The 25,695-nt window shown below is 48.4% G+C and overlaps 1 protein-coding gene across 2 annotated transcripts in view; it reads right to left on the bottom strand.

Moving 5' to 3' along the window:
• MAP3K2 (mitogen-activated protein kinase kinase kinase 2) overlaps window positions 1–25,695 on the bottom strand; it is a 261,008-nt gene that overhangs the window by 149,232 nt on the left and 86,081 nt on the right. For both annotated transcript variants that reach the window (XR_010182011.1, XM_063933967.1), the window contains exons 3-4: window positions 5,355–5,473; window positions 3,941–3,981 (exon numbers count right to left, since the gene is read on the bottom strand). Coding sequence is in view for 1 of the 2 variants with exons in the window: in XM_063933967.1 (XP_063790037.1) it covers window positions 3,941–3,981; window positions 5,355–5,473 (160 nt within the window). In the remaining variant the exon portion in view is untranslated. The remainder of the gene's footprint in view (window positions 1–3,940; window positions 3,982–5,354; window positions 5,474–25,695) is intronic.

Below are 25,695 nucleotides of genomic sequence, written 5' to 3'. Positions count from 1 at the left end.
CAAGCTGAGTAGCCGGCTGTCTCATGTCAACCACTGTCTTTTATACAGAGCTGACACTGTCACGTAATTCCTTCCAACAGTTCATCCACTCAGGTGTCGACCCCCTAGGGGGTGACATCACTATTACAGGCAATCTGCTCCGTCTCCACATCATTTTTCTCCTCATACATGTCGACACAAAAGTACCGACATACAGCACACACACAGGGAATGCTCTGATAGAGGACAGGACCCCACTAGCCCTTTGGGGAGACAGAGGGAGCGTTTGCCAGCACACACCAGAGCGCTATATATATACAGGGATAACCTTATATAAGTGTTTTTCCCCTTATAGCTGCTGTATAGTTAATACTGCGCCTAATTAGTGCCCCCCTCTCTTTTTTTAACCCTTTCTGTAGTGTAGTGACTGCAGGGGAGAGACAGGGAGCTTCCCTCCAACGGAGCTGTGAGGGAAAATGGCGCCAGTGTGCTGAGAAGATAGGCTCCACCCCTTTTTCGCGGACTTTTCTCCTGCTTTTTTATGGATTCTGGCAGGGGTTAAATGCATCCATATAGCCCAGGAGCTATATGTGATGCATTTTTTTTGCCATCCAAGGTGTTTTTATTGCGTCTCAGGGCGCCCCCCCCCAGCGCCCTGCACCCTTAGTGACCGAAGTGTGAAGTGTGCTGAGAGCAATGGCGCACAGCTGCAGTGCTGTGCGCTACCTTGTTGAAGACAGGACGTCTTCTGCCGCCGATTTTCCGGACCTCTTCTGCCTTCTGGCTCTGTAAGGGGGCCGGCGGCGAGGCTCTGGGACCCATCCAAGCTGGGCCTGTGATCGTCCCTCTGGAGCTAATGTCCAGTAGCCTAAGAAGCCCAATCCACTCTGCACGCAGGTGAGTTCGCTTCTTCTCCCCTTAGTCCCTCGATGCAGTGAGCCTGTTGCCAGCAGGTGTCACTGAAAATAAAAAACCTAATCTAAAACTTTCACTAAGCAGCTCAGGAGAGCCCCTAGTGTGCACCCTTCTCGTTCGGGCACAGAGATCTAACTGAGGCTTGGAGGAGGGTCATAGGGGGAGGAGCCAGTGCACACCAGATAGTCCTAAAGCTTTCTTTAGATGTGCCCTGTCTCCTGCGGAGCCGCTATTCCCCATGGTCCTTACGGAGTCCCCAGCATCCACTTAGGACGTTAGAGAAATAAGGTTTACATTTCAGGAGCTAAGAGAAAATGGACAATCTGGACCAGCCAGGCAGGTTCTCAGTTAAAGTTATGCATCAATCAATTTGCCCAGATCGCAAACTACAGCAGCAGTGTTTAGTAAATTACATCCTAACCTATACACACAAGTAGGTGATGGATCCCTAATATCCATATGAGCAAAGGAGTCATAAGAGAGGTGTCATACATTCTGCTTTTAATAACAGTTCTATTGACAGAACAATGCATCTCTATTAGTGGAACACTGCAGGCTGGGGGGGGGGGGGGGGAGAATATATTTTTGCTGAGCTTTCTACGGTGCTTTTGCTCTATTTTTAAAGTATGTATAAAGCATTAATGGACATTTGTGCATAAGCAGTACACCATTCCAGCACGTGAACTAACCTGTCACTGTCATGAGACAGAGCTGTTATCAAAGCACATACCAAGCACTTGTTTTTCATGCCTTGGAATGTCAGGGATTGGGAACAGCAGAGATACAGAACTGACCCAGGGAAAACACATTATTATTATGGGTGTCGTACGGTATGCCGGCGCTCGGGCTCCCGGCGCCCAGCATACCGGCGCCGGGAGCCCGACCGCCGGCATACCGACAGCGTGGCGAGCGCAAAGGAGCCCCTTGCGGGCTCGCTGCGCTCGCCACGCTGCGGGCACGGTGGCGCGCTACACTATTTTATTCTCCCTCCAGGGGGGTCGTGGACCCCCACGAGGGAGAATAGTTGTCGGTATGCCGGGTGTCGGGATTCCGGCGCCGGTATACTGTGCGCCGGGATCCCGACATTCGGCATACAGAAGACCACCCATTATTATTATTATCCTTTATTTATATGGCGCCACAAGGGATCCGCAGCACCCAATTACAGAGCAATTTCATCTGTGACACAACTGGTTGCAAATTTTTGCTAACTTGTGTGCGAACTGCAGTAATTGGACATGAAATACATAAGGTCCATAGGAGTATTTGTTCAAATGTAAAATCAGTCTTTCAACGTAAGTATCCAGAGCTAGTGGTCTGATGCTGGCGATACTCACTGGAAACCCTGCAATGGTAAGCTGGCCAGATACTGGAAATTCAGCTCACCCTAAACAACGTGGCTTGTCTTGAGAGACAAGAGAACTGGCATTTAGTGTTGTACCAACTCTGCCATTCTGTTTATTGCAGGAAAGGGGGTTTAATATTAATATTTGGCTACGAGTCTTTATTAACTTCAATGACTTAATACAGCCAAAATAATACTGGAAAACACAGAGTATATGCGATCTTCAGGCCAGGCAATCAGCCAGGCTCTCTAACATTTTATGTACAGCATATCTAGTGTTCTTTATTGATACACTGTCAAAATCAATAAAGAAGCAAACTGCACCAACTTTGAATAAAAAAACAAAACAATAAAACCATATAGTCTAGTTCGTCTTAAGGAATGAAACATCCACTAAAAACCCATATAGGCAACCAGACAACCCTGTAGGCCTAGATCGGGATGCATGCGGGAGGGGGGAATGGGGGGTTAGGGACTATGGGGGTGATTAGCCATAGCCTCCACCCCCCAAGGGTTAGGGACAGGGGAGGAGTGGAATACTTACCCTGTCCAATGTCGGGATCGCCAGAGTCGGAATGCCGCTAACGGTCACGTGACCGCCAGCATCACGAATACTGGGATCACGAATACCGAACCCCTTACAACAAACTACATTCTTACTACTGATATAATCCTACAGCAGGTAAAATAAGTATCGAACACAAACATTTTTATCAGTAAATATATTTGGAATGGGGCTATTGTAATTAAATATTCACCAAATGTCAGTAAAAATCCATTAAATCCACACATGCAAAGAAATCAAACCATAGAAGTCCATAAATTAAGTTATGTGTAATAATGAGAAACAACACAGGGAAAAGCTATTGAATACACGAAGAAAGGGAGGTGCAAAAAGGCATGGAAAGCCAAGACACCAGCTGAAATCTATCAGTAATTATTAAAGAAATCCTACCTCACTTCCCTATCGTTCTACACTGCAGGTGATCTGAACGTTGTTTTCTCCGTATTTTATTTCATGAAATTGTGGTTATTTGTGTGATTATTTAAATTACAATCCAGTAACTTTTTTTGTAACAGGGAATCACTGACTAAGGAAATAATGTGAAGTGTGTAATAACGAGTGAATACATACAGTACACAAATGTAGCTAAAGTAAAGCAGTGAAAGTGTGAGTAAATCTATAGGGAAGTAGGCAATAATACACAAGGACAGGTGCATAGAAATCCATGCAGATAGTTTTCCTCTAAACAGCTGACCCTAACGTTCAGCTAAATTATCACAGCTGTGCCCTGAGCGGCACCCACTTGGATGTCAGCAGTTCCTCAAATGACAAAGGGCCTGATTCAATTAAGCACCATATGAACAATGCTGGGAAGGAGGTCCTAGAGCTATTCAACAGGCCATGCTGTAATGTCGGAGAATATCAGTTCTCAAGTCTTAAACCAGGTGTGCAGTCACAAGAATGGTTTAAATGCCTGCCGCGATGCTGCTTGCGCTGCGGGCAGAAAACAGCATTGCGGCACAAGTTTAGTCGAGTTCTGTTCACACCCCAGAGTGCGAGATGAAATCCTCTGGTCAGGCATAACAGCGCACTCAATTGAATAGCTCTTGGAGCTCCTTCCCGATGCTAATTATAATCGAGCTGAATTGAATTCACCCCAGAGTAGCCAGCTGGGAACAAGTCCCCCAACATCTCACCTTTTTTCTCCACGGTGCTCAAATTTAACACGTACATCACTCTGCAAAGAAAAATGTAACATTAATAATACTTCCAATGTAGCAGCTACTAAGACAGATCATTGAAAACATTTACAGTCTACAAAAAAAAAAAAAAAAAAATGAAGTAAAGTCTATTGTACAGTACATCTAACCAAATGAAACTTTTAAAAAACACTGTGAAAGCTACCATTTAGACATGATGTACAGAACTGTAAGCTCTTGTGAACAGGCCCTTTTCCTCCTGTCCGTCTGTATCAGAATGTTTCATTTATACTATTATTGCCCAGTGCTAAACTATGTTGGCGTTTTAGGAACGGTAACAGATTACGCAATCATTGCTATTAAATGCAACATCTGATACAGCAGGATTCCATCACTGGCTCCACCACGGGTGGTCTTCTGGTTGCCGAATGTTGGGATCCCGGCGCACAGTATACTGGCGCCGGAATCCAGACACCCGGCATACCGACACATTCTTTCTCGTGGGGGTCCACGACCCCCCTGGAGGGAGAATAATGCGCCCGCAGCAAGCCCGCAAGGGGCTCAGTTGCGTTCGCCACGCTGTCGGTATGCCGGGAGCCCGGCCACCGGCATACCATACTACACCCTCCACCACAAGTTGGGGAATTTGTTAGTGTCTGTATGGGGAGGCGATGATAGTTCCTTTTGTTGAAGTTACCTGTTCTGCAAGCTCTAGTGAGAGGCTCTAATTTCCTACTGTTTAACTGTACTATAATGTGTTTTTCTTCATTGTACAGCACTGCTCTATATGTTGATAAATATATGATCACAATAAATTGATAAATGCATTACACAACTGGGGGAATATTCTTTTCATGCTCTACAGTATGTTGGTGAAAAGGTTTGCTGAATTTAGCATATCTATAGACACTATGGCCCAACCCTTTACGCAGCTAAACCTGATTACTATAGGCGTGAAATGCGCAATAACAGGGATCACTTTAGAAAGATTGGGCGAGATATATCATTTAAATACCGTCCATATCTATATGAGATGCAGTTACATTACCACCAGTCTGGATACTGGACGTCACAATGCCAACGCTGGAATGCTGACTTGCAGTGAAATATCGCTGCCCGGAATTCAAGTGCCACAGGCTTTTTTCCCTCTATAGGTGTCCACGACACGCACAGAGGAAGAATATAACCAGTGTCGAGCGCAGTGAGCCACCGTACCCGCAGCGTGGCGAGCATAGCGAGCCAGCAAGGGGCTTTCGAACGCTCGTCCCGCTGCCGGCATACCGATGGCCGGGATCCTGTTGACGGTATATGGATGGCCAGAAGCCCGGATGCTGGTTTTTCATACTGACCCGATCTATATATCTGTAGACACTACATACCTATAGAATTTAGCATATCTATAGACACTTACCTGCTTCTTGGGAGAGGTCGATTTGGTGCTGCCAGATTCATGCAAAGACAGGGCAGGTCGGCTGGCCTTGTGTAAGACAACTAGATCCTGCATGATAGAGTCCAGAGCCTTCTGATCATCTGCGGAATAAGTGGGATACAAGGACACTTAAGATGGAGGAAATTCAAGCATTGACCAGGATTAAAACAATATACATAAATTCCCTGGCGCTTGTATAGTCAATTATCCTGCTCGTTTCTATAATTATAATATCAATAAGATTGCAGCTGCTCCCAAAAAGGTACTGCTGAAATACCAAAACTGTTTTCTATATAGATGAAAGATATATAGTGAGTAAATATATATCAGGAAGCGCTCCAGTCAAAAAATTAATATTTTATTAAAAAAACAATAATGAACAATTTAATATATCCAAAAAGTAGTCATAATAAATACATATACCTATAGTAGATATCTCTCTCATTCGTGTCTCCAATAATACATAAGTCCGTAATAATAGTGTTCTTTAGATTCCGAAATATTATTAGATGCTGTGAGGTCTTAATAAGATAAGTAGCCCGTATTGCACTTGTCTCCTTTTGACTTGTCAGTCTAGTAGCAACGTGAGGATTATAGTGGCAAGCACGCCAACATGCAGTGTTTCCTCCGTAAATTGATGCTGTAAGCACACTTGTGGGAACAGGCGGAGGGAGGGCGCCGATATGATGATTATCCGGCGCTATGCTACACCCCCGTCTGATCTCGGCTGACAATGTCCTGTATCGTGTTGTGCAGTAAAAGAGGGTCCCTCTTACCGCCGTGAGATAGGGGCGGAGAAACGCGTAAGGACCTTCTAAACAACCCATTCAGTGAAAGTGTCTCCACAGCTGTGCTACAAAGAAAGCCGATTACGGACATCACAGAGCCGCCGCTGATACGGGAGTCTGCTGCTAAAACTCCACGGTGCTTGTGAATGATTCAAGTCCGGTAAGAAGATCCTCGCAAAGAGGTAGAGGCCACGGATCTTCGATCAGCATCTCGAGAAGACCAAGGTACCAGGCCCTTTGAGGCCAGTCCGGAGCAATGAAGATTGCTTGAACCTTTTCCCTTTTTATTATTTATAGAATTCTTGGGATCAGAGGAAGTGGAGGAAACACGTACACCAGCTGGTAGACCCACGGAGTTGTCAGAGCATCTACCGCCACTGCTTGTGGGTCTCTTGACCTGGAACAATACCGCTTGAGCTTCTTGTTGAGTCGAGAGCCCATCATGTCGATCTGTGGATATCCCCACCGACGTGTCAACCACTGGAACACCTCCGAGTGAAGGCCCCACTCCCCTGGGTGCAGGTCGTGTCTGCTGAGGAAGTCTACTTTCCAGTTGTCTACTCACAGAATGAAAACCGCTGACAACGCCACTGCATTTTTCCGCCCAGAGGAGAACTCTTGACACCTCTGCCATTGCGGCCCTGCTTGTCATTCCGTCCTGTCGGTTTATGTACGTTACTCTCATCACATTGTCCGACTGGACTTGAATGGCCTGATTCCAAAGTAGAAATGATGCCTGCATAAGGGCGTTGTAGATAGGAGCCCTGAGAGTTCCAGGATGTTTTTTCGAAGGACGACTTCCTGACTTGACCATCTTCCTTGAAACCGCACCCCCTGGGTGACTGCTCCCCAACCTCTGAGGCTTGCATCTGGTTAGCAGAATCCAATTCTGAATCCCGAACCTATGACCCTCGACGATGTGAGAAGTCTGTAGCCACCACAGAAGGGTGAGCCTGGCTCTTGGCAACAGACAGATCCTCTGGAGCATGTGAAGAAATAGATGTAGCTGGAAGGGCCTCGCAAGAAACCTTCCATACTGAAGCGCCTCGTAAAAGGCCACCATGTTTCCCAGAAGGTGAATGAACAGAAGCACCGAGATCCGGGTTGGCTTCAGGACAGCCTGAACTATTGACTGGATTACCACTGCTTTTTCCAAGGGAAGGAATACTTTGAGACTCTGTGTCCAGTATCATTCCCAGGAAAGGAAGCCTCTGTGTCGGTTCCAGGTGAGATTTTGGTAGGTTCAGAATCCATCCGTGATCCAGGAGTAATCTGGTTGAGAGGCCAATGCTGTCCAACAACCGCTCCCTAGACGGTGCCTTTATCAAAAGATCGTCCAGGTACGGAATTAAGTTCACTCCCTGTTTGCGGAGTAGAAACATCATCTCTGCCATCACTTTGGTGAGCACTCTCGGTGCCGTGGAGAGACCAAATTGTAGGGCCTGGAAATGGTATGACAGTCCTGCAGTGCAAACTGTAGATAAGCCTGATGAGGCGGCCAGATCGGAATGTGAAGGTACACCTCCTTAATATCCAGAGACACTAGGAATTCCCCCTCCTCCAGACCTGAGATCACCACTCTCAGAGACTCCATCTTGAATTTGAACACTCTTAAGTACAGGTTCAATGACTTGAGGTTCAGAATCTGGTTTCGGGATTACAAACAAGTTGGAAAAGTACCCCTTGTTTTGCAGATGAGGTGGAACTGGGACAATGAACTGGTTCCGAACCAGTTTTTGAATGGCATCCTGTAAAGTTATACTTGCCTCTTGTGAAACTGGTAAGCCTGATTTGAAGAATCTGTGAGGTGGGAGCTCCTGGAACTACAGTCTGTAGCCCTGGGAAATAAGATCTATGACCCAGGGATCCTGGCACGATGTTGTCCAGACGTGACTGAAGAATTTTAGCCGGGCTCCCACCTGCCAGTCTTCCAGGCATCTTGGTCCACAGTCATGCTGAAGGTTTTGAGGAAGCAGAGCTTGAGCCCTGTTCCTGTGACCCGGCAGTTGCTGGTTTGTGTGGTTTACCTCTAGCGCCTCTGGTGGTGGTAGAAGAACCTCTGGGCTTGCCCCTAAACTTGGCAGTCCGAAAGGACTGTAAATTGGGTCCTGAGTAGGCCTTCCTAGTTGGGGGAGCTGCAGAATGAAGGTATGTGGACTAACCCGCAGTAGCTTTGGAGATCCATTTGTCTAGTTCATTTCCATATAAGGTCTCTCCTGTGAAGGGTAGGCCATCCACGCTTTTCCTGGAGTCCGCATCCATAGTCTTTTGGCGTAGCCATAGACCTCTGCATGCAGACAGTGCCATAGCTGTAGTGCGTGCATTAAGCGAGTCTATTTCTTTTATGGCTTCCACCATAAAGTTCGCAGAGTCCTGTATATGATGCAGGAGCAAAACAATCTCCCCTTGAGGTAAGGTATCTCTAACCCCTCAATTAGGTTACCAGACCATTTAGCAATGGCCTTAGTAATCCACCCGCATGCTATAGTGGGTCTCTGGGCCAACCCCGCAGCTGTATATAAAGATTTGAGCGTAGTCTCAATTTTGCGGACGGCCGAGTCTTTTCAGGGAGGCTGCACTCGGGACAGGCAATACAATTTTCCATGAGAGCACTATTGGTGGATAATCCAATTTTTTCCTATCCTCAGGAGGAAAGGGAAAGGATGATAACCGTTTAGTGATTTGAAATTTCCTATCAGGATTAAATAATGAGGTTGGGGGGAGAAGTAAGAAGAAACTGTATGGTTGACGCACTAGAAAAGATTGTTTTATTATAAAACATAACCTTTATTAGATCTACATTAAATTATGAGTTTATTACCCCAGACTACAGTGAAACATAAGAGTTAAAATCAGACAAAACTATAAACTAATATATAATAAACTCATAATTTAATATATATCTAATAAAGGTTATGTTTTATAATAAAGCAACCTCTCACTTGTGCGAGCACCTCTGCATGACTGACAGGCAGAGGTTATAGTGGGACGGTAGGGGGCATCGACTCTGCATTTAAGGGGTATTGCAGCGGCATGGGGGGGGGGGGGGGGGGGGGGGGAGTACGGACAATGCAGGCATGTCCGGACCGTTTGCGGGGTGGCCCACAGCGGCTGAGTGACATAACACGCAGCCGCTGCAATCCAAAAAATGATGGAAAGCTGTCACCGCCATGCGATGCTTTTGTATGTGTGGAGGGGGGGGTGATAAGGGCCCGGTGTGCGGGCGTCCTCCGCATGTCTGATTATTCGATTTTTCGCACATCTACGATCCATGCTGAATTAGGCCCTTTGTCACCAACACAAAATATAGGTAAGTACTTTGCAGACTGAAGCAATAGTCTATCAATTCATTGACAATGTTCCCCAAGGCTATCCCTTACCCAAAACAGGGGTGCACAGTAAGTATTGTTTTGTGGCCTGCACAAGTGTTGAAACTCCAACCGAGACCATGCTAACCTTCACTCTTGCCAGGAAGAGAATCTTTGGGGCACACCAGACCCTACTCCTCCACCCTTGTGCAGATGATGATGGACCCGTGCCCAGGTCGGGTAGCGCTGATTGACAGAATGGGTTCCTACATGCCTTAGTGGTCACAAGTGAGTGATAGAGCAAAAAAAATAAGATTTTACTCACCGGTAAATCTATTTCTCGTAGTCCGTAGTGGATGCTGGGAACTCCGAAAGGACCATGGGGAATAGCGGCTCCGCAGGAGACTGGGCACAACTAAAGAAAGCTTTTAGGTCACCTGGTGTGCACTGGCTCCTCCCACTATGACCCTCCTCCAAGCCTCAGTTAGGACACTGTGCCCGGACGAGCTGACATAATAAGGAAGGATTTTGAATCCCGGGTAAGACTCCTACCAGCCACACCAATCACACCGTATAACTCGTGATACTATACCCAGTTTAACAGTATGAAAACAACTGAGCCTCTCAACAGATGGCTCAACAATAACCCTTTAGTTAACAATAACTATGTACAAGTATTGCAGACAATCCGCACTTGGGATGGGCGCCCAGCATCCACTACGGACTACGAGAAATAGATTTACCGGTGAGTAAAATCTTATTTTCTCTGACGTCCTAGTGGATGCTGGGAACTCCGAAAGGACCATGGGGATTATACCAAAGCTCCCAAACGGGCGGGAGAGTGCGGATGACTCTGCAGCACCGAATGAGAGAACTCAAGGTCCTCCTCAGCCAGGGTATCAAATTTGTAAAATTTTGCAAACGTGTTTGCCCCTGACCAAGTAGCAGCTCGGCAAAGTTGTAAAGCCGAGACCCCTCGGGCAGACGCCCAAGATGAGCCCACCTTCCTTGTGGAATGGGCTTTTACTGATTTAGGATGCGGCAGTCCAGCCGCAGAATGCGCCAGCTGAATTGTGCTACAAATCCAGCGAGCAATAGTCTGCTTAGAAGCAGGAGCACCCAGTTTGTTGGGTGCATACAGGATAAATAGCGAGTCAGTTTTCCTGACTCTAGCCGTCCTGGAAACATAAATTTTCAAGGCCCTGACTACGTCCAGTAACTTGGAATCCTCCAAGTCCCTAGTAGCCGCAGGCACCACAATAGGTTGGTTCAAGTGAAAAGCTGATACCACCTTAGGGAGAAACTGGGGACGAGTCCTCAATTCCGCCCTATCCATATGGAAAATCAGATAAGGGCTTTTACATGACAAAGCTGCCAATTCTGACACACGCCTGGCTGAAGCCAAGGCCAATAACATGACCACTTTCCACGTGAGATATTTTAGATCCACGGTTTTAAGTGGCTCAAACCAATGTGATTTTAAGAAACTCAACACCACGTTGAGATCCCAAGGTGCCACTGGAGGCACAAACGGGGGCTGAATATGCAGCACTCCTTTCACAAACGTCTGAACTTCAGGTAGTGAAGCTAGTTCTTTCTGGAAGAAAATCGACAGAGCCGAGATCTGTACCTTAATGGAGCCTAATTTCAGGCCCATAGTCACTCCTGCTTGTAGGAAATGCAGAAATCGACCTAGTTGAAATTCCTCTGTTGGGGCCTTTTTGGCCTCACACCAAGCAACATATTTCCGCCATATGCGGTGATAATGCTTTGCAGTTACATCTTTCCTGGCTTTAATCAGCGTAGGAATGACTTCCTCCGGAATGCCCTTTTCCTTCAGGATCCGGCGTTCAACCGCCATGCCGTCAAACGCAGCCGCGGTAAGTCTTGGAACAGACAGGGCCCCTGCTGCAGCAGGTCCTGTCTGAGCGGCAGAGGCCATGGGTCCTCTGAGATCATCTCTTGAAGTTCCGGGTACCACGCTCGTCTTGGCCAATCCGGAACCACGAGTATTGTTCTTACTCCTCGTTTTCTTATTATTCTCAGTACCCTTGGTATGAGAGGCAGAGGAGGGAACACAAACTGACTGGTACACCCACGGTGTCACTAGAGCGTCCACAGCTATCGCCTGAGGGTCCCTTGACCTGGCGCAATATCTCTCTAGTTTTTTGTTTAGGCGGGACGCCATCATGTCCACCTGTGGCCGTTCCCATCGATTTACAATCAGCGTGAAGACTTCTGGATGAAGTCCCCACTCTCCCGAGTGGAGGTCGTGTCTGCTGAGAAAGTCTGCTTCCCAGTTGTCCACTCCCGGAATGAACACTGCTGACAGTGCTAGTACGTGATTTTCCGCCCATCGGAGAATCCTTGTGGCTTCTGCCATTGCCATCCTGCTTCTTGTGCCGCCCTGTCGATTTACATGGGCGACTGCCGTGATGTTGTCTGACTGGATCAGTACCGGCTGGTGTAGAAGCAGGGATTTTGCCTGACTTAGGGCATTGTAAATGGCCCTTAGTTCCAGAATATTTATGTGTAGGGAAGTCTCCTGACTCGACCATAGTCCTTGGAAGTTTCTTCCCTGTGTGACTGCCCCCCAGCCTCGAAGGCTGGCATCCGTGGTCACCAGGACCCAGTCCTGTATGCCGAATCTGCGGCCCTCTAGAAGATGAGCACTCTGCAGCCACCACAGCAGAGACACCCTGGTTCTTGGAGACAGGGTTATTAGGCGATGCATCTGAAGATGCGATCCGGACCATTGGTCCAACAGGTCCCACTGAAAGATTCTGGCATGGAACCTGCCGAAAGGAATTGCTTCGTAAGAAGCCACCATCTTTCCCAGGACCCGCGTGCAGTGATGCACCGATACCTGTTGTGGTTTCAGGAGGTCTCTGACTAGAGATGACAGCTCCTTGGCTTTCTCCTCCGGGAGAAACACTTTTTTCTGGACTGTATCCAGAATCATACCCAGGAACAGTAGACGTGTCGTCGGAACCAGCTGTGATTTTGGAATATTCAGAATCTAACCGTGCTGGTGTAGCACCTCCTGAGATAGTGCTACTCCCACCAACAACTGCTCCTTGGACCTCGCCTTCATTAGGAGATAGTCCAAGTACGGGATAATTAAAACTCCCTTTCTTCGAAGGAGTATCATCATTTCCGCCATTACCTTGGTAAACACCCTCGGTGCCGTGGAGAGTCCAAACGGCAGCGTCTGGAATTGGTAATGGAAATCCTGTACCACAAATCTGAGGTACTCCTGGTGAGGATAGTAAATGGGGACATGCAGGTAAGCATCCTTGATGTCCAGGGATACCATGTAATCCCCCTCGTCCAGGCTTGCAATAACCGCCCTGAGCGATTCCATCTTGAACTTGAATTTTTTTATGTATGTGTTCAAGGATTTAAAATTTAAAATGGGTCTCACCGAACCGTCCGGTTTCGGTACCACAAACAGTGTGGAATAGTAACCCCGTCCTTGTTGAAGTAGGGGCACCTTGATTATCACCTGCTGGGAATACAGCTTGTGAATTGCCGCTAGCACAGCCTCCCTGTCTGAAGGAGTAATCGGCAAGGCAAATTTTAGGAACCGGTGGGGTGGAGACGCCTCGAATTCCAGTTTGTACCCTTGAGATACTATTTGCAGGATCCAGGGATCCACCTGTGAGCGAGCCCACTGATCGCTGAAATTTTTGAGGCGGCCCCCCACCGTACCTGGCTCCGCCTGTGGAGCCCCGCCGTCATGCGGCGGACTTGGAAGAAGCGGGGGAGGACTTTTGCTCCTGGGAACCTGCTGTTTGTTGCAGCCTTTTTCCCCTACCTCTGCCTCTGGACAGAAAGGACCCGCCTTTTCCACGCCTGTTCTTCTGAGTCCGAAAGGACTGTAACTGATAAAACGGCGCCTTTTTAGGCTGTGAGGGAACATGGGGTAAAAATGCTGACTGCCCAGCAGTTGCTGTGGAAACTAGGTCCGAGAGACCATCCCCAAATAACTCCTCACCCTTATAAGGCAAAACTTCCATGTGCCTTTTTGAATCTGCATCCCCTGTCCACTGGCGAGTCCATAAGCCTCTCCTAGCAGAAATGGACAATGCACTTATTTTAGATGCCAGCCGGCAGATCTCCCTCTGTGCATCTCTCATGTATAAGACTGAGTCTTTTATATGCTCTATGGTTAGCAGAATAGTGTCCCTGTCTAGGGTGTCAATATTTTCTGACAGGGAATCTGACCACGCAGCGGCAGCACTGCACATCCATGCTGACGCAATAGCTGGTCTAAGTATAATGCCTGAGTGTGTATATATAGACTTCAGGATCGCCTCCTGCTTTCTATCAGCAGGTTCCTTGAGGGCGGCCGTATCCGGAGACGGTAGTGCCACCTTTTTAGACAAACGTGTGAGCGCTTTATCCACCCTAGGGGGTGTCTCCCAACGTGACGTATCCTCGGGCGGGAAAGGGAACGCCATTAGTAACTTCTTAGAGATTACCAATCTTTTATCAGGGAAAGCCCACGCTTCTTCACACACTTCATTTAATTCTTCTGATGGGGGTAAAACTACGGGTAGTTTTTTCTCCCCAAACATAATACCCTTTTTAGTGGTACCTGGGTTTATATCAGAAATTTGTAACACCTCTTTCATTGCTTCAATCATGCAACGAATGGCCTTAGTGGACATTAGACTAGACTCATCGTCGTCGACACTGGTGTCAGTATCCGTGTCGACATCCGCGTCTGCCATCTGAGGTAGCGGGCGTTTTAGAGCCCCCGATGGCCTTTGAGACGCCTGGACAGGCACGAGCTGAGAAGCCGGCTGTCCCGCATTTGGCATGTCGTCAAATTTTTTGTGTAAGGAGTCGACACGTGCACGCAATTCCTTCCAGAAGTCCATCCACTCAGGTGTCTGCCCCGCAGGGGGTGACATCCCTTCTATAGGCATCTGCTCCGCCTCCACATCATTATCCTCATCAAACATGTCGACACAGCCGTACCGACACACCGCACACACACAGGGAATGCTCTAACAGAGGACAGGACCCACAAAACCCCTTTGGGGAGACAGAGTGAGAGTATGCCAGCACACACCAGAGCGCTATATAATGCAGGGACTAACTGAATTATGTCCCCTATAGCTGCTGTTATATATACTGCGCCTAAATTTAGTGCCCCCCCTCTCTTTTTTACCCTTTTCTGTAGTGTAGACTGCAGGGGAGAGCCAGGGAGCTTCCTTCCAGCGGAGCTGTGAGGGAGAAATGGCGCCAGTGTGCTGAAGGAGATAGCTCCGCCCCTTTTTCGCTGACTTTTCTCCCGCTTTTTTATGGATTCTGGCAGGGGTAATTATCACATATATAGCCTCTGGGGCTATATATTGTGGTATTTTTGCCAGCCAAGGTGTTTTTATTGCTGCTCAGGGCGCCACCCCCTAGCGCCCTGCACCCTCAGTGACCGGAGTGTGAAGTGTGTATGAGGAGCAATGGCGCACAGCTGCAGTGCTGTGCGCTACCTTGGTGAAGACTGATGTCTTCTGCCGCCGATTTTCCGGACCTCTTCTTGCTTCTGGCTCTGTAAGGGGGACGGCGGCGTGGCTCCGGGACCGAATACCAAGGCCAGTTCCATGCGGTCGATCCCTCTGGAGCTAATGGTGTCCAGTAGCCTAAGAAGCCCAAGCTAGCTGCAAGCAGGTAGGTTCGCTTCTTCTCCCCTTAGTCCCTCGCTGCAGTGAGCCTGTTGCCAGCAGGTCTCACTGTAAAAAAAAAAACCTAATTATATACTTTCTTTTTAGAAGCTCAGGAGAGCCCCTAGTGTGCATCCAACCTCGGCCGGGCACAAAATCTAACTGAGGCTTGGAGGAGGGTCATAGTGGGAGGAGCCAGTGCACACCAGGTGACCTAAAAGCTTTCTTTAGTTGTGCCCAGTCTCCTGCGGAGCCGCTATTCCCCATGGTCCTTTCGGAGTTCCCAGCATCCACTAGGACGTCAGAGAAAAAAAAAAATCTGTCTCGGTATTACTCTGTTCTGCCTGGATCTGGAAGGCCTCCCAGAATGTGACCTACGCACCGCAACCAACTAACTTCAGAGCAGCGTGTTTATATACCACATCAAGTGTCAGCTAGTGAACCCCTGTGACTACATGTAATATTATTGGGCAAGAACCAATAGAATAAGCCATGCGTGAAGTTGAACATAGCATGTCTGGCTATTTCTGCATACAGATGTGTCCTCTTACATCATTGCTGCAGTCATGCTAAGCAGCCCTTCAAATCGCACAATGCCGTGGCAGTAATCTGTAGCTGCAAGCATCTTTTGGAATTTTTTTTTCACAAAAAAAAATGCATTTTAGACACGAAGGGTGAGATTCAAATGATATATCACGCCCAATTTCCTTTCTAAAATGATCTCTGTTATCGCACATATTGCGCCCATAGTAATCAGGTTTAGCTGTGTAAAGGGTTGGGTGCCTCCCTACTCTGGGGGTAGCGAGCTGAAATAATGATACAACGTCCCTGAGGGCAGAAACAGAACGGGTGTGAAAAGGGGTGAAAAGAATAGAATCTCACCCAAAGTGTCTATAGGCATGCTGCATAAAATTTTGAATCGGCAGAAGCCGCATTTTCGTGGAAAAATACACACACAAAAAAAAAAAGACGCTTAGTCACACGGCAATCACATGTTGTGTAACGCTACTTGTAGCGCACGGAGAAATGATGTAAGAGGAGACAGATGTAGGGCACACAGTTACATTTGATTGTTGTAGTTCAGCAAGTGGATCTAAAAGGTCCCCACTCACTACTGTGACTTCTCCGAGGGGAGAAGTCGCATATGTCTCCATGGAACTGTCCGGCAGCTTCCCAGGCGGTAGGATCACATATGATGCATTGTGTGCAGTTCTTTTGCATATGATGTATCATATGCGATCCCAGCAAAGCCTGCCGGATCCGAGAAATCTATAGTGCAGCCCTTTCGATCTACAGGCTCAGGATGGGATCACACATTGGACCCACATGCGATTTGCCACTTTTCATCCGTTTTCTCGTCCTGATGCATCAGAATCGGATGAAAATTGCCCAAATCGCACTAGTGTATGGGCACCTTTACAGATGTGTCTACATACATCTAGCCTCCTGACATGTTAAACAGCCCTTGGAGTGACTCTGTAGCACAGTATGAATTGCGGCAAAAAAGACACCTGATGCAATAGTGGTAGCACGGGGTCTGTCAGCTGGGATGCATTCAATATCCCGCCTTGGGATCCAGGCGCTCAGCATACCGGCACCGGGATCCCAACGCCTAGTCACCCTCTTGGGGTGTCTACGACAACCCTGTAGGGGGAGAATAAATAGCGCGGCGTGCATAGTGTGCCACCGTGCCCACAGTGTGGCACCGTGCCCACAGTGTGGCAAGCACAGCGAGCCCGCAAGGGGCTTTTATTGCGCTACTCCCGTTGCCGGCATTCTGGCACCCCGCGGCTGGGATTCTGACCGCCGAGATACCAACCCGCCAGCTCACTCACGCCAGGCATCTTCCGATGCGTGGTGTACTGAGGTGAGATGTATAAGGACACATCTGTACATTTTCACACAGAAAACTAATGTCCTGATTTAGACTGGAAGGCTGCAGGGTACACAGTCTCATGTCCGGTGGAGTGGGTGCATGCGCAGAACCGGCACTGCGCGTGCGATGGCATCTCACTTGTGCCATTACCTCTGTGTGATTGACAGGCAGAGGTAGTCGCGGGGCAGGAGGTGGCGTCGGCGGCATTGCAACGACGTTTGATGGGGGGTGCAGTCCAGGCAACACAGGAGTGTCCAGACCGTTTGCATGGCGGGCCGCGGCGACTGCATGACATCACACGCAGCGACACTAAACATGTTGGGTAGCCGCCTGCCTTCACAGGTCGACTGCCTAGGCGTTTTTTTCACACATCTATGATCACCTCTGAATTAGGCCCTGCGGTGGGCCCCACATACAAACCATCGGATCTAAAGACATACTATTCTAAGCAACTGTTCACCAACCACCCACCACAAAATAAAATACATAGTTTGTGTGACTGATTGGGACACCTTCAATATATACTCATTCAATGTCTGTTTAGTTGGAGACGCTCCTCCTTTCTAACATACTTCTGCACTGAACAGATAACACTGTAGGCTTTTTTTTCTTTAGTTAAATACATATTAGTCACTTAGCTTATGTGAGATCCAGGGAGGGGGGAGGGATTCAGTGAGCTGCGGCATTTAGACCCCGAAGACAGCTCACAGGCTGCACTTAACAAGGATTTCTTTTCTGTTTTGAGGAGACCCAAAAAGAAAACCTCCACGATGAATAGCCTGTTTTCAGGCGCTACGACCGTATTGAACTTATCCCAGATTCTATGGGTTAACGTCAGAAAACAGATAAAATGGGCCAGAAAAAGGGGCTCAAACTGAATAGGCATGGGCATTAAAGCTTGAAGGGATATTTCCCTTTTTTTCCAGGCCATTAAATGAACAGGGATAAACCAAATACCCCCTTAAGTAATACAAAGTGACTTCATTTGAATTCATTTTTAATACTCTAATATACAGTACATGGCCTACAGGTAAAAGCAATAATAAGATTTTAAACCTACCGGTAAATCTATTTCTCCTAGTCCGTAGAGGATGCTGGGGACTCCGTAAGGACCATGGGGTATAGACGGGCTCCGCAGGAGATAGGGCACCTAAAAAGAACTTTGACTATGGGTGTGCACTGGCTCCTCCCTCTATGCCCCTCCTCCAGACCTCAGTTAGAGAACTGTGCCCAGAGGAGATGGACAATACAAGGCAGGTTTTAGCAATCCAAGGGCAAGATTCATACCAGCCTACACCAATCATACCATGTAACCTGGAACAACAGTATGAACAAACGACAGCAACGGTCCAAGACCGATGTCAACTGTAACATAACCCTTATGTAAGCAACAACTATATACAAGTCTTGCAGAGTTTCCGCACTGGGACGGGCGCCCAGCATCCTCTACGGCAGGCTTTCCCAACCACGGTCCTCAAGGCACACTAACAGTGCATGTTTTAGTGATATCCAGGCTTCAGCACAGGTGACTTAATTAGTAGCTCAGTTATTTTGATTTAACCATCTGTGCTGCAGCCTGGATATCACTAAAACCTGCACTGTTGGTGTGCCTTGAGGACCGTGGTTGAGAATGCCTGCTCTACGGACTAGGAGAAATAGATTTACCGGTAGGTTTAAAATCTTATTTTCTCTAACGTCCTAGAGGATGCTGGGGACTCCGTAAGGACCATGGGGTTTATACCAAAGCATCCAATCGGGCGGGAGAGTGCGTATGACTCTGCAGCACCGACTGAGCAAATGCTAGGTCCTCATCAGCCAGGGTATCAAACTTGTAGAATTTAGCAAAAGTGTTTGACCCCGACCAAGTCGCCGCTCGGCAAAGTTGTAATGCCGAGACGCATCGGGCAGCCGCCCAAGAAGAGCCCACCTTCCTAGTGGAATGGGCCTTAACCGAATTTGGTACCGGCAATCCAGCCGTAGAGTGAGCCTGCTGAATCGTATTACAGATCCAGCGAGCAATAGTCTGCTTCGAAGCAGGAGCGCCAATCTTATTGGCCGCATACAGGATAAACAGAGCCTCTGTTTTCCTAATTCTAGCCGTCCTGGCTACATAAATTTTTAAGGCCCTGACTACGTCCAGGGATCTGGAATCCTCCAGGTCACTTGTAGCCACAGGCACCACGATAGGTTGATTCATATGGAACGAAGAAACCACTTTAGGCAAAAAAATTGCAGACGTGTCCTCAATTCAGCTCGATCCACATGAAAAATCAAGCAGGGGCTCTTGTGTGACAAAGCCGCCAATTCTGACACTCGCCTTGCTGATGCTAAGGCCAACAACATGACCACCTTCCAGGTAAGAAATTTCAACTCAACCTTGTTAAGCGGTTCAAACCAGTGTGATTTTAGGAACTGCAACACCACGTTCAGGTCCCATGGTGCCACTGGAGGCACAAAAGGGGGCTGGATGTGCAGCACTCCCTTTACAAACGTCTGGACTTCTGGAAAAGAAGCCAATTCCTTCTGAAAGAAAATCGAGAGGGCCGAAATCTGTACCTTAACAGAGCCTAATTTCAGGCCCATATCCACTCCTGTCTGTAGGAAGTGGAGAAGACGACCCAGATGAAAATCTTCCGTAGGTGCATTCTTGGTCTCACACCAAGACACATACTTTCGCCAGATACGGTGATAGTGTTTTATCGAAACCTCCTTCCTAGCCTTTATTAAAGTAGGGATGACCTCTTCCGGAATCCCCTTTTTCGCTAGGATTTGGCGTTCAACCGCCATGCCGTCAAACGTAACCGCGGTAAGTCTTGAAATACACAGGGCCCCTGCTGCAACAGGTCTTCCCTCACAGGAAGACGCCAGGGATCTCCTGTGAGCATCTCTTGTAGATCCGAGTACCAGGCCCTTCGAGGCCAGTCTGGGACAACGAGTATCGTTCGTACTCTTCTTCGTCTTATGATCCTCAACACTTTTGTGATGAGAGGAAGAGGAGGAAACACGTAGACCGATTTGAACACCCACTGTGTTACCAGAGCGTCTACTGCTACTGCCTGAGGGTCCCGAGACCTGGCGCAATACCTCCGAAGTTTTTTGTTGAGGCGTGACGCCATCATGTCTATTTGAGGAGTTCCCCAAAGACGTGTTACGTCTGCAAAGACTTCTTGATGAAGTCTCCACTCTCCTGGATGGAGATTGTGTCTGCTGAGGAAGTCTGCTTCCCAGTTGTCCACTCCCGGAATGAAGACAGCCGACAGAGCGCTTACATGATTTTCCGCCCAGCGAAGGATCCTTGTGGCTTCCGCCATCGCGACTGCTTCTTGTCCCGCCTTGGCGGTTCACATGAGCCACTGCTGTGACATTGTCTGATTGAATCAGAACCGGTAGGTTTCGAAGAAAACTCTCCGCTTGTCGAAGGCCGTTGTACATGGCCCTGAGTTCCAACACATTGATGTGTAGACAGGACTCCTGGTCTGACCAAAGACCCTAAAAAATTTTTCCCTGTGTGACCGCTCCCCATCCTCGGAGGCTCGCGTCCGTGGTAACCGGGATCCAATCCTGAATTCCGAAACCTGCGACCCTCCAGGAGGTGAGCACTTTGCAACCACCACAGGAGGGACACTCTGGTCCCTGGGGACAGTTATTTTCCGATGCAAGTGCAGATGGGACCCGGACCACTTGTCCAAAAGGTCCCATTGAAAAATCCTTGCATGGAACCTTCCGAAGGGAATGGCCTCGTAGGCCGCCACCATTTTCCCCAGAACTCGAGTGCATTGGTGAACTGACACCCTTTTCGGTTTTAGCAGGTCTCTGACCATGTTCTGGATGTCTTGGGCTTAATCTATTGGGAGGAAGACCTTCATTTGTTCCGTATCCAGTATCATACCTAGGAACGGTAGTCGAGTTGTCGGAATCAACTGTGACTTCGGTAGATTTAGAATCCAACCGTGTTGCTGGAGCACTCTCAGAGAGAGCGCCACACTGCTCAGCAATTTCTCCCTTGATCTCGCTTTTATCAGGAGATCGTCCAAGTATGGGATAATTGTGACTCCATGCTTGCGCAGGACCACCATCATTTCCGCCATTATCTTGGTGAAAATCCTCGGGGCCGTGGAGAGTCCAAACGGCAACATCTGAAATTGGTAATGACAATCCTGTACAGCGCATCTCAGGTATTCCTGATGGGGGGCATATATGGGGACATGAAGGTACGCATCCTTTATGTCCAGAGACACCCTAAACTCCCCCTCCTCCATGTTGGCTATTATCGCTCTGAGAGATTCCATTTTGAATTTGAACCTTTTTATGTACAGGTTTAGGGATTTCAGATTCAAAATAGGTCTGACCGAACCGTCCGGTTTCGGGACCACAAATAGGGTTGAGTAGTAACCTCTTCCCTGCTGGTGCAGGGAAACCTTGATTATCACTTGCTGTATAACACAGCGTTTGAATTACAGCTAACACTACATCCCTTTCCGATGTGGAAGCTGGAGGGGCCGATTTGAAAAATCGGCGCAGGGGCACCTCCTCGAATTCCAATTTGTAACCCTGGGAAACTATTTCCAACACCCAGGGATTCAGGTCCGAACTGACCCAGGCCTGACTGAAAAGTCGAAGACGTGCCCCCACCGGTGCGGACTCCCTCAGGGGAGCTACAGCGTCATGCTGTGGGTTTTGGAGCAGCCGGGGAGGACTTTTGTTCCTGGCACCTGCCGAAGCAGGTGCTCTCTTGCCTCTGCCCTTACCTCTGGCGAGGAAAGAGGATCCCCGACCTCTTTTGGACTTGTGCGACCTAAAGGACTGCATCTGATAGGGTGTTACTTTCTTTTGCTGTTGGGGAATATATGGTAAAATTTTTGATTTACCTGCTGTAGCTGTGGAAACCAGGTCCGTCAGCCCATCCCCAAACAATACATCACCCTTATAGGGTAGTACTTCCATATGTTTTTTGGAATCCGCATCACCCGTCCATTGGCGAGTCCATAAGGATCTTCTCGCTGAGACAGACATGGCATTGGCCCTAGAAGCTAGCAATCCAATGTCCCTTTGAGCATCCCTCATAAATAAGACTGCGTCTTTAATATGGGCTAGAGTAAGGAATATAGTATCCTTATCCATATTATCAAATTGATCTGTCAGCTCATCTGTCCAAGCTGCAATTGCGCTACACACCCATGCCGACGCAATTGTCGGTCTTAGCACAGCACCCGTATGAGAATAAAATAAGATTTTACTTACCAGTAAATCTATTTCTCGTAGTCCGTAGTGGATGCTGGGGACTCCGTAAGGACTATGGGGAATAGACGGGCTCCGCAGGAGACATGGGCACTTTAAGAAAGAATTTAGATTCTGGTGTGCTCTGGCTCCTCTCTCTATGTCCCTCCTCCAGACCTCAGTTAGAGAAACTGTGCCCGGAAGAGCTGACAGTACAAGGAAAGGATTTTGGTAATCCAGGGCAAGATACATACCAGCCACACCAATCACACCGTATAACTTGTTATAAACTTACCCAGTCAACAGTATGAACAACAACAGAGCATCAGTTCAACCCTGATGCAACAATAACATAGCCCTTATTGCAGCAATAACTATATACAAGTATTGCAGAAGTAGTCTGCACTTGGGACGGGCGCCCAGCATCCACTACGGACTACAAGAAATAGATTTACCGGTAAGTAAAATCTTATTTTCTCTAACGTCCTAGTGGATGCTGGGGACTCCATGAGGACCATGGGGATTATACCAAAGCTCCCAAAACGGGGCGGGAGAGTGTGGATGACTCTGCAGCACCGATTGAGCAACAATAGGTCCTCATCAGCCAGGGTATCAAACTCGTAGAAATTTGCAGAAGTGTTTGAACCTGACCAAGTATCAGCTCGGCATAGGTGTAATGCAGAGACCCCTCGGGCAGCCGCCCAAGAAGAGCCCACGTTCCTAGTGGAATGGGCTTTAACTGATTTTGGCAGCGGCAATCCAGCCGCAGAATGAGCCTGCTGAATCGTGTTACAGATCCAGCGCGCAATAGTTTGCTTTGAAGCAGAAGCACCCAGGTTGTTGGATGCATACAGGATAAACAGCGACTCCGTTTTCCTGACTCTAGCCGTTCTGGCTACATAAACCTTCAAAGCCCTGACCACATCCAGTAACTCGGAATCCTCCAAGTCACGAGTAGCCACAGGCACCACAATAGGTTGGTTCATATGAAAAGATGACACCACTTTTGGCAGAAATTGTGGACGGGTCCGCAATTCTGCTCTATCCATATGGAAAACCAGATAGGGGCTTTTATGCGACAAAGCCACTAATTCTGACCCACGCCTAGCCGAAGCCAAGGCTAATAACATGACCACCTTCCACGTGAGATATTTTAACTCCACCATTTTAAGTGGTTCAAACCAGTGGGATTTCAGGAAACTTAACACCACGTTAAGATCCCAAGGTGCCACTGGAGGCACAAAAGGAGGCTGAATATGCAGCACTCCCTGAACAAACGACTGAACTTCTGGTAGAGAAGCCAACTCATTTTGAAAGAAAATGGATAGGGCCGAAATCTGGACCTTAATGGAGCCCAATTTCAGGCCCAAATTCACTCCCGTCTGTAGGAAGTGGAGGAAACGGCCCAGCTGGAATTCCTCTGTAGGAGCATTCCTGGCCTCACACCAAGAAACATATTTTCGCCATATACGGTGATAATGTTTATCTGTCACGTCCCTCCTAGCCTTTATCAGCATAGGAATGACCTCGTCCGGAATGCCCTATTCTGCTAGGATCCGGCGTTTAACCGCCATGCCGTCAAACGCAGCCGCGGTAAGTCTCGGAACAGACCGGGCCCCTGTTGCAACAGGTCCTGTCTTAGAGGAAGAGGCCACGGGTCCTCTGTGAGCATTTCTTGCAGATCTGGATACCAGGTCCTTCGTGGCCAATCTGGAACAATGAGGATTGTTCTCACTCCTCTTTTTTTTTATTAGCCTCAGCACCTTGGTATGAGAGGAAGAGGAGGAAATACATAGACCGACTGGAACACCCACGGTGTCACCAGGGCGCCTACCGCTATTGCCTGAGGGTCTCTTGACCTGGCGCAATACCTCTGTAGTTTTTTGTTGAGGCGGGATGCCATCATGTCCACCTGTGGCAGTTTCCACCGATATGTGATCTGTGTGAAGACTTCCTGATGAAGTCCCCACTCTCCCGGGTGGAGGTCGTGTCTGCTGAGGAAGTCTGCTTCCCAGTTGTCCACTCCCGGGATGAACACTGCTGACAGAGCGCTTACGTGATTCTCCGCCCAGCGAAGAATTCTGGTGGCTTCTGCCATCGCCACTCTGCTCCTTGTGCCGCCTTGGCGGTTCACATGAGCCACTGCATTGATGTTGTCTGACTGAATCAGAACCGGTTGGTCGTGAAGCAAGTGCTCCGCTTTACGTAGGGCGTTGTATACGGCCCTTAGTTCCAGGATGCTGATGTGAAGGCAAGTCTCTTGACTTGACCACAGACCTTGGAAACTTCTTCCCTGTGTGACTGCTCCCCACCCTCGGAGGCTAGCGTCCGTGGTCACCAGGACCCAGTCCTGAATTCCGAATCTGCGTCCCTCTAGAAGGTGAGAACTCTGCAGCCACCACAGGAGTGACACCCTGGCCCTGTGGGACAGGGTGATTAACCGATGCATCTGAAGATGTGATCCGGACCACTTGTCCATTAAGTCCCATTGGAAGGTCCTCGCATGGAACCTGCCGAAGGGAATGGCCTCGTATGATGCCACCATCCTTCCCAGGACTCGAGTGCAGTGATGCACTGACACCTGTTTTGGTTTTAATAGATTCCTGACCGGTGTCATGAGCTCCTGAGCTCTCTCTATCGGGAGATAAACCCTTTTCTGGTCTGTGTCTAGGATCATGCCTAGGAGAGGCAGATGAGCTGTAGGAACCAACTGCGATTTTGGAATATATAGAATCCAGCCGTGTTGCCGTTACACTTCCAGAGAAAGCGATACGCTGTTCAGCAACTGCTCTCTTGATCTCGCTTTTATGAGGAGATCGTCCAAGTACGGGATAATAGTGACACCTTGCTTCCGCAGGGGCACCATCATTTCTGCCATAACCTTGGTGAATATTCTCGGGGCCGTGGAGAGACCAAACGGCAACGTCTGAAATTAGTAATGACAATCCCGTACCGCAATTCTGAGGTACGCCTGATGAGGTGGATAAATGGGGACATGAAGGTATGCATCCTTTATGTCCAGAGACACCATAAAATCTCCCCCTTTCAGGCTTGCGATGACCGCTCTTAGCTAATCCATCTTGAACTTGAACCTTTTCAAGTATATGTTCAGGGATTTTAAATTCAATATGGGTCTGACCGAACAGTCCGGTTTCGGGACTACAACATGGTCGAATAATAACCCCCTCTTTGTTGAAGGAGGGGAACCTTGACCACCACCTATTGAGGATACAATTTGTGAATTGCAGTTAACACTATTTCCTTCTCGTGGGGGGAAGCCGGCAGGGCCGTCGGTGAGGGGGCATCTCCTCAAAGTCCAGCTTGTATCCCTGAGACACAATATCTATTGCCCAGGGATCCAACAGGGAGTGAACCCACTTGTGGCTGAACTTACGAAGGCGTGCCCCCACCGGGCCTAGCTCCGCCTGTGGAGCCCCAGCGACATGCGGTGGATTTTGTAGAGGC

The sequence above is a fragment of the Pseudophryne corroboree genome, chromosome 7 (genome assembly GCF_028390025.1).
Source record: "Pseudophryne corroboree isolate aPseCor3 chromosome 7, aPseCor3.hap2, whole genome shotgun sequence".
NCBI lineage: Eukaryota > Metazoa > Chordata > Amphibia > Anura > Myobatrachidae > Pseudophryne > Pseudophryne corroboree.
The sequence above is the reverse complement of the archived record's forward strand: the minus strand, read 5'-3'. Positions and strand labels throughout refer to the sequence as shown.